The sequence below is a fragment of the Manacus vitellinus genome, unplaced genomic scaffold (assembly GCF_001715985.3).
Source record: "Manacus vitellinus isolate BGI_N305 unplaced genomic scaffold, ASM171598v3 scaffold_22_pilon, whole genome shotgun sequence".
NCBI lineage: Eukaryota > Metazoa > Chordata > Aves > Passeriformes > Pipridae > Manacus > Manacus vitellinus.
In genome coordinates, this window is record NW_021939632.1 from 12932725 (window position 1) to 12946964 (window position 14240).

Below are 14240 nucleotides of genomic sequence, written 5' to 3' on the forward strand. Positions count from 1 at the left end.
TAATATGCTTTCACATTTCTTTCACCCTCAGTGTGCTCTGCAAATTAAAAGTATTATTATTTCACTTATCAGATGAAACAGGTCATTAGTGTATGCTATGGTAAATTCTTCCAAGTGTGCAAAGAGTGTGTTCAGAATGGCAGAATGTTAGCTGAGGTTCCTGTGCCTCTTGTACACTATTTCTATCTGCTAAGCTGTTGGCCAGAGGTTCACAAACTGGTGTCCCTAAAGATATTAAAATTGAAGGGGTAAAGGTTTTATTTGCTAAAGTGCTGTGCTGGTGATTAATCATTAATGTGCAATTCAATTAAGCTCAGAAAAATACCTTGTGCAGGTCAGAACTCCAAACATAAGAAGTTTCATCACTGCATGTAAGAGGGGGCACGTGTGTAGGTTTGTACATGTGCAAGAAAAGGACAGAACGTAAAAAGTGTTAGCAACCTTTAAGCATTTCAATGAGGTTCTATTCTCTGGTAAATGGCTTTATTTTACTTCATTTAATGATAAATACCTGATTAATATCTGGCCTGACAGCTATAAAGAGAATGTACATGAAAAAACTGAATGGCATAACCTAGCAGTCCTGTAGCTGCAGATTACAGAGAGTTGCTGAGATCTCTAAAAATCAGCCTTCTTTGCAAAAGAAAGAGTTCAGAATTCAAGAATTCAAGCAGGGACTGTCCTTCTAAGGGACAAGGAATACAAGTGAAAAATGAAGCTAGGAGTGGAATCTAAAGCTTCTGTTGAACGAAGCACCAAAACCTAAATTTTACATAAACAGAAGGGTACAGTGTGCTATGCTACTGAGAGGAAGAGTCCCAGCTGAAGTTTAGGAATCCTTCACCATCAGGTGTGTTAAACCTACATAATCCTTACCTACACAGTAATTCAGGGATGGCTTTCATCCACATCTGAAAAGTTATGATTAGTACAGGGGAAAAACACATCTCTGACATGGCTGACATAGTAGCAGTTTTCTCTAAGAGTGGTTCCAGAGTTTTCTGTTGACAAAAACTATTTCTATTCCCAAAACTTATGCTACTTTTTCTTGTGGTATGCAACTGCAGGTAAGACTTGTGGAAATGTCAGCCCTGCCTTCTACCTTTAAAAAAACATTGTGAAGTCTTTCCTTAAGAACAGCAACCTGTTTCTCAAAGACATCCTTACAGATGTGTCTGTTGTGCTGCAGACTCCAAGGAATTTTCTACATTAAAGCATTCAGATATTAAAATATGCCTTTAAAAAAACACATCATTTGCTTAAAGCTAAAAAAAAAAAAAAATCAAAGCATCAAATTCTGACCTCAGATATGAAAATTAATTGAACATTTTAATTACTTACATCCATACTACCTTGAAGTCAGTATCTCTCTCAATAGTAAGAGTTTCCTGTTTCAAGGGCCAGTTTATTGAATGAGTGTAATGGGGCAGTTTTCACACTTACAGAGATGTCAGTACCAAGACATCTTATATCACGAACTTTAGACAGTTGTGTGAAGTATGAAGCCCTATTCCTATTTGACTTGATCTGAAGCACTGGTGTTTCCATCTCAGAGTGCACTGAAGTCTCCTCAACTGGAAAAAGTACATAGAGCCTTGAAACGAATTATGGAATAAGAATGTGATAAAATAATAAATTTATTAGATTTATTCAGCAGCATCATTTTACAGTTGTCTTTTCTAATCAAAGTATGTTACAAAGTAATTACAAGCATTCTAGTTAGAAATAGTATATATTTTGAGAATTTAGATATAAAACAATCAAATAGCAGAAGTCTCAATTATTATAACTTTAGGAATCTTTTATATGAGTACCTAGCCAGGAGTACTGAAGAATATGTTCCTGTAATTAGGTTTCCTCAAATGGTTCATGTTGTGGGAACTATCCTGGCTAATTAATAGAAGAGCTACTAAGATCAACAGTATGTTCTGATGGAAGGTTATAGAAACAACCAGATAACTACAAAGACTGCACTAGTAGAAATTGTTTCCCTTTCTATTCATGTCCACCTTAGGAAATAAATAGTCAATAAAATTAAATTTTCACATTAAAAAAAAAAACACCTGAATAATTTCTTAAATGAACCAGTATCTTTCATATTTTGCTGTTTGGAAATAAGCCATTACAGAAATCTAGCTACTTCATTTAGTAGCACAAATTACTTCCACAGACTCCAGCCAAGAACAGAGCTATTCCATTGATGAGCAAGAGAAAAATCTCATTAAGTAGTCATGGCACTAAAATCTAAATACATCCAATCTTTTTAGGAAGACTATTAATGGAATGGTGTTAATTGGAACCTAGGAGAAAAGTATGTGCCTTATAGATCGAGAGGAAATTATCTCAGGCAGTTAAAATATTGTAAGAACAACATTTTCCACAGGTAACTATTCAGCATAATGATGCTGTATTGACTCTCCCATCTTTTGTTTGACACAAGATAAACAGAGACATCCTTTTTTACATACAGTAGTATATAAAAGGGTGGTAAAGATGCCCAGAGCACCAGGAGAAGTTTTAAAAGGTGCTGTTACAAAAGGTATACTCTAAATACCCTGTATATCAGTAATGTTCCTATATTTGCCTTGTTTGGTTCTTTTTTTAGTTTTAAGCACTTATATAATTAATTTATCCCTAAATATATGACCAATTCCATACAAATTTCTACTAGCAACATCACTGAACAACATAATCAGAAAAATTTACAAATGTACAATATATTTATAACATTACTTTCAGACAGCTTCAGTGCAAAGATATACATATAGTACATCATGATAATTGTTCACAAAAATAGAAATTGGCATTTGTCAAAAAACAAGGCATAGTTTCAATGTACATCTCCAGCTAGTGGCTAAGAGATGTGTATATTTTTATAAAGCATTTGAATGTGAACCTTACTCTTCTGTTTATAAAAAATATATGTGCAAATGGATGTGTCTAATTTTCCCTAAATCAGTTACCTAGTTATACCACAGAGTCCTCTTTAACAAGATTAGCGGTGTCTTTAAATGTATCCTCTGTTGCTGTGTAAGCTAATGGTTGGTCTCTCTTCAGAATAATCTTGGGAGGCAGTGAAGGAGAAGGGGTAGGGATATTTTCTGTGTCCTGTTGCCGTTCCTTTTCCATCTGAAACAATAATCATAAAATCCAAGTTTATATTCTAACGCATCATATATCCAACCTTAATTTTCAGAAAAGTTAAATAAATATTCCTAAAGTCAAATTTCACTGTCACTGACGTTACACTGTCAGTGTAAGTTATTTCTTCAAATCACCACCTGTAACAAAATCAAATGCTAAATTCACCTCAGGTACTACAGCTAAGTAAATACAATATTCCAAGTCACTCTGGAACTTCTACTTTAATGCTTAGAGTCAGGAGTAGTTTGATATATCTTTATGCACATGCATGAGTGTAGATGCTGTTTCTAAGTGCTACATTCATTGGGGAAATGAATCTCCAGCTTTCTGAACTCTCTCACATTGTTCAAGCATTAGAAACCTAAATTCTTCACATAAGGCAGACAGTTTTAAGTCATGTGACTTTTGGAAGGAGGTTCTTAAGTCACTTAGGCTATTTGGAAATTTTAAGCTGTAAGATGAAAAGGGCTGGAATTACTGGTTCAAGTCAGTAGAACTCCAAAACTTCACACCCAAGCCCGGGGGGAATTCCTTCAGCACACATACCACCTGTTGGCACACTATCTGAAAAGAACTGTCTCACCCAACCATATGGGTAAGAAAATAATGCTGTTGTAGAAACAAGGCTGCAGTGCACAGAGCTATTGAATTTTTGTGCAGTGCTGAAGCCAGGACTGAGAGGACAGAAATAGACACTTCACTCCTGGTGCAGAAGAACAGCCTCCCAATTGTGCTGGGTCCTGGATCTGTGCCAGAATGCACCAACAAGCTGAAACCAGTCCCTGAGATCTCAGAGCAGGAGCAGACCACAATGTTCGGGCTGGGAATGCAGGGAAGTGGGGAATGCAGCTGTGCTGCCTAGCTGAGCCTGCTCAACATCTCATTTTGCAGGAGGCTTAGTAACTTTTCTCACAATTACTTTAGTCCTACCCTAACCTGGACTGGAATTTCTGTGCTGTTTTACATAGCAGCAGAATCTACCCATAATCTTTATTCTATGAGAGCAAGAACGAAGTCTACCAACATGTTATCTGGAAAATAGAATTATTCAATATTAAACAATACCTCTGCATATATTGGGTTTTCAAAATTAGTGTTTTGTTTCATTTTTCTCTTGAAGAAACGCCACTTTGATTCCTGAAACATAAAAATTATTAGAACTTCACACATTTTTTCTGACAATTTCTCTGGAAACTGCCATTATAGTTGTTGGATTTCATTTGCACTGACTGCTAAAGCAGTGATTTCAGCTGGATGTTCTTACATTACCATGTTGTAATTCTAAGCATAGGACCCAACTTTCTTTTCTGCTACATAACCAGTTATTGTTACCTTACCTAAAGCAGCATTCACACAAGACTAGGCAATAAAAATGACTAAATTAATTCATGGAAGTCTATCATTCCAGACATGTACATCAAAGAAGAAAAACTGTCTTGAAAACAACACAAGAGGGACGTGAAACTACAACAGGTTGACAGTTGTCATTTCAAAGCTCATCAGAGGTGCCTTTAGGGCACAATGTATGAAAACAGTCCTGTAAACAAGCCACCACCAGCTCATTCAGATGGATTTTAAGATACAAAAATGTATCTTCCATGAATCAGTAATAATCTAGATGAGGCAATACTTCGATCTTGATTGCTGAAATGTCCCGCAAGAACACACAGAACAAGTGTCTTAAATGTCCTTGCTAGCTCTTTTAAATATGGATAAAATTACAAGTACCTGCCCTCAAAATATAGTACAACAAACAGTGAAAAAACCCTCTCTATTCCAATCTGTTCACTTTAAAATAGCTATGTAGGCCAGGAAGAAGAGGGGGTTTAATCTAAATAGACCCTTATTGTGTGCTTTAGGCAACCCTGTGATGCTTTTCTCTTATCGAACTGTTCCTGACCAGCTGTTGTAAATCTTGTAAATATAGTACAGTTAGGTGGACTTGATGCAGATGATGTGCCAAGCCCATGGCATTATTTAAAGAGATCAATTCAGTTTTGCTGATCTGGAGCAGAAAACAAACAAGGTAGCCTTAGAGTATCTCTATTTCTTACCTGAGGTGCATCTGTACTCTGAGGGGTTTCCTTCGGAGTAGTAGATATCACAGAGGCATACACAGGATTTTCAAAATTTTCATTTTCCTCACTGCCAGCTGCTGCTACCTGTAGGAGAAGAAGGAGAATCAACATTCTTCAAAGAAGAAAAGAAGGTCATAAAGGAAAATGAAAGGTGAAAGTCAAGCCTAAGTTTCTCTTACAAGTGTTGGTCGAACAACTGTAACTGCACCAGCTGTGCTGGCTCCGCCGTCTCTGGTTGTATACATCGGATTTTCAAATGTGATCGGCTGTTTCCCTGATTCCACTGCAAAGTTTTCATTCTATGAAAGAAAAGAAAAGCAACAACTACTGCAGTGCAATAAACACTTCCATCCTCCTAGGAATTCATTTATAGTCAAATTTTTCATCTTGGGGAACAACACATGTTTACTTTCATATAGGCTTAGACAAAACCTAGCGTCTGTTAAAATCATAACATCAGTTTACCATCCATTATTTTGCTCCCTGACTTAGCACCCTGGACCACTGGTTGTTCCAATATTATCCCATTTCCTAGCTGGACAAAAAAAACCCCCACATTTCAATACTTGACTCAAAGTATTTTATGATGAGGAAAGATGACTCACAAATCACACCTTCAACAGAGAAGAGATATCAAAAGAAGCATAATCACAAAATAAATATTTTAATTTAGAGACTTCAAAATGACATACAAACTAATAAGCAGTAGCTTATTAGAATGAAATTCATGCATTTTGTCCCAGCAAGAAGATTGCTATAGTTTTTGAGACAAAGTAGTAAGCACATCCTCTTAATTAGTGCCATTCAGGGCTAGCCAGCTATGAATCAACAGGTAGAAGGGTAATGAAAACAAAACCCCACCCAGACTCATTTGTCCTCCTTCTTGTTACAGCCCCACCAAAGAACTAGCAAGGAATAAGACAGGAATAGTTCCATCAGCCAGTTTCTTAAACCTGCCTCATTTTTACAAACCCCTGCTCCATGCCACAAGAATTCATGCTTTATGCTATCAGAGTATACGTTTTTACTACACAGTAAACTCTTGTCAGCTCCCTCAAATTGGCCAAGCTCTGCTAAAACAGCCACACTGAAAAACATCCCTCTAACATCTACTCATGCATATATGACGTTAAAATTTTAGGAGGCACATCTCACAGTTCTTCACTTCAGTACACCAGTCCCTTTGAATTCTCTCAGTGAACTACACAATTTTTTGTTTACTCTGAATACATAGGGAGAATTAATGCTACTTAAGTAGAAATAGTCTGTATCCAGACATGTTATTGGCAATGTATAAACTGCATTGGTTGAACTTCAGTACATCAATGTTAGGCCAGAAAATGCAAAGTACTATTTACCAAAACATTCATATGGTTGTTTCCTTACACAAGCTGCCTAGTTTTAACAAAGACTGTGTTTCTTCATCTAGACAAAGGTCATATATGTATATTATGAGCTTATCTTCTCTAGCTGTCTCATTTCATATTAATTTACCATCAGTTAGGTTTGTAATTTAAAAGTTTATGGAGTTTCCAGAGCATACTTTACAGCAAGTGCTTACTATTCAAGCATACCTCTGATCTGTTTCCTACAAGTAAAAATCTTTAGTACAATGTTCTTCTTATGGTAAACATGGGAATACTTTTTCCAGTGAAAAACTATACAGTTTATAAAACACAAGGATCTGCTATTTCTCAGATGTCCTTAACAAAACATGTATGAAGTAGAGTTACACTTTATGATGTCCCCATAACTATTAAACATGATTTGTTTAAACTTCATAAATTAAAAAACTGCTAAATTTAGAACTTGCCACACAAACTAGTGAATCCTGTGGTTAGACTTGAGTTTTACCTCTGAATTTTCTAACATACCATCTGTATTTGAAAACCAGACATTTTAACATGTTCTGTGGAAGACAAAGGCCCTCAAAAAATTCTCTGTCACAATGCTGTCATTTCTCTATTCATTCCCTGCATATTCCATGAATATGCTGAAAGAGAAGAGGGGGTAATTGACTTAATTTCTACCATATAAATCTTGGGAAAAGTCACATTATTTTGAAGAACATCTTTCATTTGTCCTTGCCTTCAAATCTATTTCAGGAAACTATCGATCATTGTTCACATCTTTTTCTAGAATACATGTATCATTTCACTGTCATTTTTACATAAAAGGTTCCCCTCTATCAGCCAATAATTACAATAAGAGGACACAAATTAAAGAAATTATTTGAGAACTAAACCTTACCATTTGCATTGCTCTGTCTATAGCAGAATCTCCCCCAAAGCCAGAGACTCCTATGTCCATGCTCACATCTGCTCCAGATCGGAAAGTTACCCCATTGCCATTTTCATTAGATTTTACAAGACTGCTTAAACTACAAAAAAACCCCAAACAAACCAAAACAAAATAAAGAAAGAAGACGTTACACAGAAAGAAGGCTTATAATACAGATTTTTCTACTTGTTCTTCTGAGTAATTTTTGCTGGCTATAAGCAAGCTAGCAAGGGTACCAGAATTTGGATTCCTTTATTAGTTCAACAGGTTTTTTAAAAAATCAAATAATTTAAAATATATTTTCTTCATCTTCCTTTGATTTAAAACATCAAATATTTCACAAAGCTGGTTTTCACTGGACAGTATGACTGTCAGCAGAGTAGATATTGTCTCAGGCATTGGAAACAGCTGGAAGTTCACTACACATGCACCATACTTTTAAACAGATGAATACAGTGTTGCAGATGAGCTCAGGTTTTCTATGTTAAAAGTCTCTTTGCCAGAATCTTCTTCTGACGAAGTTTTTTTAAAAAGCAAAACATGTAACTATGGTCTTTTGTATCTTTTTTACTGAATATCTAGTTCCAGGTCTGGTAAACAGTCTTCTATATTGATCATTATTTAAAAGTAAATTTAGAATGTAGAAGTGTTTTACAACACAATAATGATCAGCTATGATATTGCTTGAATCGAAAATCTACTGGAACTGCTGCAACACTGCACTTCCTATATTCCACCAGAATGGGCACACAGCAAACAAACCGGATTTTTCAGAAATATTTAGAAACAAACATACATTTTCAGTTCATACACATTCCAGCTCTGAAAGCCTTCAAAACATACCTTGGTAGTTTGGGAAGCGCTGGTAAAAGGGAGCCTGTTCGTCTGTAGTTAAAAAAGCCTCCAACCGCTAACACTCCAATTATTATGATCAGTATGACTGTCAGCAACACTGCTACTGCTGCTATCAAAGACAGAGGAATAAGCAAACATTCAAGCAAGCATAGTTCAGTGCAAAAAAGGGCCCAGAGAATTAGAAGCTTGACCCTGAACAGGTATCATGGTGAGATATTATACATTCTTTAGCTCAAATATCAAGGGTAATATATACTTGAATCTTACTTGTTCCAGGAGGGACTCCTTTTGACAATCCTATTTCACAATAATTCCCAGTGTATCCATAAGAACATCTGTAAACGTAAGAAGGACCACTGACCGAATAGCTTTTATGAAGTTTAGGATATCAGTTTTATTATTATATTCTACATGCCATAGATTTTAACTCCATGTTCAGTAATTATATATTTCACTGACTGCAAATACAGTATGTCTGCTATATTGACAGAATTAAAAGTGGAAATAAAAAGTGCTGAGTCAGAAAACCAGGCACTGAAGTCAAAAGATTTGGTTTCAGTGGAGCATTGGTGGCACCTGCTGGCTGTTCCAAGCTACATTTACTGAGCAGTACTTGTCCATTGTTATAGTTTTTTGGTATAGCATTTTATTAGAATCTGCAGTGGTTTGCCTTCCTTTGGGTTTTTGGACTTGGTGTCTTGGGGATTTTTTCCACAAACTGATGCATTTACATTACTTATTTGTCGATATTTTTATGTATGTGTGTTTTTCCGTGGTTGTTACAAACATGCTCCGGCAGATGTATGACATGTTCTGAAGTGTGTCCAACGCATTTCAAAGAGTTAAGTGTTTTGTGACATTAAATCAGCACAATCTGACCCAGGACTACCCTAACAACATACGGACTTACTTGCATTTTGGGAGACTGCTTTCATCTATATAGCAAGTTCCTCCATTCATGCACCTGCAAGCTGGTGGCATTGTGGGAGGGGATTCAATAGCTGCAAAAGCCAAAAGCCACACATGCATTGGCAAGACATCCTCAACAAAATAAGTACTACCAATAGATCATTTTATTTTTCTCTACAGAACTTGCATATGCAAACTCACTGGCTATTTTTCAGAACTTTTGTTTTCAATAGCACATGTGTTTGTTGCTCTTATCTCTATTTTTTCCACCAAAACAGCTTATTTAAATTGAAGTAAAACCTGTTCTCAGAAAATAACAACTTACTCAGCAGAAAGTAGGCATAGTCAACTTGAGAGTTCCCTTTATTTTGCTCCTACAATACAGCCCACCACCACCCTTCAAACTTCTCCATTCAGAAAGCAGCAATGCTTTATCTGTTTTGTCCATCCAGCCTGCCAGATGTTGCACAGAAAAGGCCACACGGGAATGCATTTACTTATAAGGGAAAGCATGGAATGGAAATGCACATACAGGAGGAGCATTATTCTAATGATGAATCAAGTGAAAAAAAAATAGTATTAGCCTTCAGTAAGGGTTCAGGATATGCTCTCAGAAAAGTGCAGTTAATACAGAAAAAGCTCTGGATCTTAGCCATCAATATAGGCTATAAATTAAGGATGGACTTTGGCAATCTATCTTACATGGATAAGTTAGATCATAACAGTTTTGTACCAAAATTTTTATCAGCCAGAGGTAGAGGAAGTCTGTTGCTACAATGTTCCTTAGAGGTGAAACTCTAAGTAAATGGAGTACAAAAAAGGCAAATGCAGAGGTTTTACAGGCTGTTTCTCAGCAGCTGCAATATGAAGAAAGGACCAAATAAACCAAATGTATATAGAAAAGCTATGTTTGGTCAGTACACAGGCACAGTTTTCTTAATTCCTATATGTTTTATGTAAATAAGTTTCAGCAAAGAATATCAGTGTCCTCAGAGCAATAAACAGCAATTAGCAAATGCAATCAACAGTGTTATTGATCCCTAATTTAAACACATACTGCATACTTCCATGCATTATTACATATAATTAGCTCCTCTTTCTGCAGCTCACATCATGTGGTAATAGGAAAAAGCATTAACAATTTTTAAGAAAATGTAATTTAGAGGTAAGGTAGTGTAAAAAGTTATGACATTTTCTCTTTGAGTGCAAAAAGAATATAATTCAGAGAATATTAACCACAGGAAAGATGCCAGACATAATGTTATAAATCGTAATATATTAAAGATGTTGCAAAGACAAGTACAAGGACATCTGGCTACCACCCACATCACTGTAAGCTAAGAATGCAGACTCTCAGCCAGAGAGAAATAGAAATCCTGCAGTGTTATGCTCTTTCTTCTCAGTAAAGGCTGAGAAGTTCCATTTGATTGGTGCTCCTAGAAGCACTGTGAGAGCTTTGCTGCAATGCAACAACCAAGCACAAAATTCTAGTTCTTAAAAGGCTTTCCAGAGTATGCTAATTATCTAGAAGTTATCTCTGTCCAAACTCTGAGTTTTGTAAGCTTTAAGTTTCTATTATATTCTATTATACTGATTAAACAATACCTTTTACCAAATAGTAAATAAAATTGTTAAGAATAAGTTGTAAGAAATTCTTAGTTCTGAAATAAGTGCATTTAAAAAAAAGAAAAAAAAAAGAAAATATTTTGGAATTTCAAAACAAAAATCAGAAACCATGACCAATTTTGTAGCTGGGTCTGGTGTGGCTGGAGTAATATACCTATATCCATTTTACAAATGACATGCAAAGAGATTAAAGGAAATGCACAAGATGACCACAAATCAGTGATGACTGAGAATAAAAGCCAGATGTCCTGACTTACCAGTATCTATTAGATCATCCTTCCATATTTCTAATTCAGTAATGCATGTGCATTCCTAAAGAAAAGCTTCTTTTGCTTTCATATCCAGTTTGAGAAATTATTCTACCTGCATCACACTCTGTGCTGCTGCCTTCTATGAACCGAGTTCCTTGAGGACACGAGCAGGTGTACCCTCCTGGTCTCAGCAAGCAGAGATGGCTGCAGACATCTTTACAAGGATTAGGCACTGGAAAAGTGATAAAGACATTTGAAGAGCAATGCAGCATAATCCAGAGGTGAGGTAGGGCAATTCCATTGTCAGTAGTGTCAACAACACACACCAAAAATCTAAACAAGTCCGGATCCAGTTTTTAAAAGAACTGATGTCCAAATATCACATTTGTACCAAAACCTTCTCTCTGCCTTTTCTTACATTCTTAAGGGAGAGACAATGACTGTTGGGAGCCAGTGCAGCACCAAGAAGACACTGAAATATCCCCAAGCAACCAGGAGCTTTCTGATTGTGAAAGCTAGAATGCCTTTAATGAGGGGTATGCTGGATGCTCCTCTGGACATTCTCCTCTGTGATTATTGTGGACATGCTATAGCAGGACACCCTGCCTAAGTAGGGGTAAAACACTTCACACTTTACTTTGCAAAAGTTATCAGTGATCGATGGAGAAGAGGGTTTACACTGCTTTTGGTGCTGAAGAATGCTAAAACCAACCTGACTCAACAAATCCCAAAATTAAACCTTCTGAGGCTGTGAAAAACAATGGTGTGGATATGGCAAAGTTACTGATAAAGGAACTGAAAAGTTACAGTACTGATAACTTAACTAAAGGCTGCTGAGCTGGCATAGCTAGTCTAGAAATACATGACTGACAGTCAATCACTTTGTACTATAAAGACACAGTTCCACTTTTTAACAGCAGGGTCTTCCAATGTACTCCTTCTAGGAGTGTGTGTGGAGATCCCTCCTTTGAGTGGAGAGGTCCTTCCAAGTTACTACTCAAGGCTGAGTGAAAAGACTTTTATCCATGGTCATTGGTATGGATAAGCAACATCAAGCTCTACTTTATAATTATTAATCTAGCTTTGAAATTATTATTTTAATAAATAGTGTTCTATACTAGTAGTTATAGTTATGACTACCTATACTGTATAGTAAATAATTCTGATTAAATTATTTTATTATAATCATTATAACTATTATCATCAATTTAAATAAATATTTTATTCATATTTGGTTTGCCATCCTAAATCCTGCAGGATGAAGTCATGTAAAGGCTCAATTATGCCTATATAATCCTTTACACATAAACCATTGACAAGTCCAGGATAAGGATTGGAGCAGCCACACCTAGACTCCTTTCTGAGAAGGAGTTTAGAAAGAAAGGGGGTCCTTTCTGAGCCTTGTGATTCAATGGGAGGGTGTCCTGATAAACTTTACCTGAAGCTTCCATTCTGCCCACAACCCATGTCAAAGCTGAAATATCCCCCTTGGAGGCAGTATTAAACAGCCAGCCCTTTGCCAGGATAAATGCATATTGTAACTGCCATCTCTATGACAACTCCAAGATGGAGAGGAAAAAGAGAAAGGACAAGGTCATAACTTAGAACTAAGGGACTTGAAAGAGCAGCGTGTGGTGTTCCACTGTTGATTTAATTTTGCATGGGCAGAAAATACTTGCCAGCCTCTATTTAATTTTTAGATTTTCATAAACTAGTATTATCACATACTGATAGACACATTACCAGAAGATTAATAAGCTCTTTGAATACATCGATACCAACCTTGATCTCAGAGCAAAGCAAGGCTCACTGGGATCCTGATTACCCACCTGACTGGTTGTATCTGTGCTGGTGATAGATGCGCACTTGAGTAAGCCAGGGATTCACAGTCAGCACTTTCACTTTTTCTCCATTTCCAAATTTATCTTTCTTCCAGACTTCTCCTCGTTCTTTAGCTATCCAATATAAATGGCCTTCAAAGACATCAAGGCTGTATGGACTGCCTACTTCTCAAAGGAACCAAACAATAGACCATCAGCAAGCAAATCTCCAGCAGGAGTGACAAAACTGCTGTTCTTCAGCTTAAATATATTATCTCATCATTTCATTTTAAGACATTTGCAGCTATATATTTACAACCTTATGTGCCTGACCTCTTCACATCACTGTTCCTGCAGACTACTGAATTATATACTTTAAAAAAGCAAGAAGCCGATTTTCCACATTGTCTTCTATTAGGGTCATGTAAATAACCCTCAGGGAGTCTAGTTACCAGGAATCATGAGCTCTGAACCTGGTGTGCCACTTATCCCTCTACAAAGAAGAAAACACTACCAAGACTTACTCTTCAAAAAGCTCCCAAATCTAGTCCCCCTTGTGAAGCCCAAGTGCCTGTTAGCACACATCTTGGTTACTATTACATTAATTGCATAGTAAGTTCTTACCTCCATGTAAGACAATGGTTCTGTCTGTCCCATCAGGTCTCATAGATTCAATAATATTTTCTTTAGAATCACTCCAGTAGATCCTATCATTGTTCAAATAATCAATAGAAAGACCTGTTGGCCAGCCAAGGTCTTCAGAGATCAGGGTTTGTCTTTGTTGTCCATCCATCCAAGCACATTCAATCTTCGGCTGCCTTCCCCAATCAGTCCAATACATGAGCCTGAAAGGACAGAACCAGAATTTAATATAGTTCAGAATTTGGTTGCCATGAATATCCTTTGGAGTCTCATGGAAAAGATCAGTTGTGGAACAAAAAGCTGTTCAGCACCCTATGTTTTGCAGATGTTTTTGGGAAGGTCACAGAGAGTTCACTGAACAAGCTTGTTTTAAGTAGAGAAGATAAATACCAAAAGAACATCCATCAGTCACAACAGAGCTGCAGCATCCAGGCAACTTCAGGAAGCCATGCTGCTTTACCCCAACTGAGAGAAGCACATATCACAGTATGTCCTAATCCATCACATAATACTAGTTGTAGCAAGCACAGCTGTTGAATGTAGCAGTGCATTTACATTCCTTTCCCCTGCAAAGGAGCCTATGTCTGTATTGCTTGGAGGTGGTAAAGAGACATTCCCATCTATTTCCCTATTTC

At 36.7% G+C, this 14240-nt stretch overlaps 1 protein-coding gene across 2 annotated transcripts in view; it reads right to left on the bottom strand.

Moving 5' to 3' along the window:
• Positions 1-1619: 1619 nt before the first annotated feature.
• Positions 1620-14240, bottom strand: part of LRP2 (LDL receptor related protein 2) — a 117266-nt gene continuing 104645 nt past the window's right edge. The window contains exons 69-79 of one of the 2 annotated variants that reach the window (XM_018072612.2): positions 13588-13808; positions 12973-13149; positions 11256-11375; positions 9268-9358; positions 8625-8692; positions 8346-8466; positions 7473-7602; positions 5402-5521; positions 5199-5306; positions 4210-4281; positions 1620-3129 (exon numbers count right to left, since the gene is read on the bottom strand). In XM_018072612.2, the coding sequence (XP_017928101.1) occupies positions 2968-3129; positions 4210-4281; positions 5199-5306; positions 5402-5521; positions 7473-7602; positions 8346-8466; positions 8625-8692; positions 9268-9358; positions 11256-11375; positions 12973-13149; positions 13588-13808 (1390 nt within the window). In that variant the 3' untranslated portion in view covers positions 1620-2967. Of the gene's footprint in view, positions 3130-4209; positions 4282-5198; positions 5307-5401; positions 5522-7472; positions 7603-8345; positions 8467-8624; positions 8693-9267; positions 9359-11255; positions 11376-12972; positions 13153-13587; positions 13809-14240 lie in introns of both variants that reach the window. The other variant, XM_025895066.2, reaches the window with a different exon arrangement.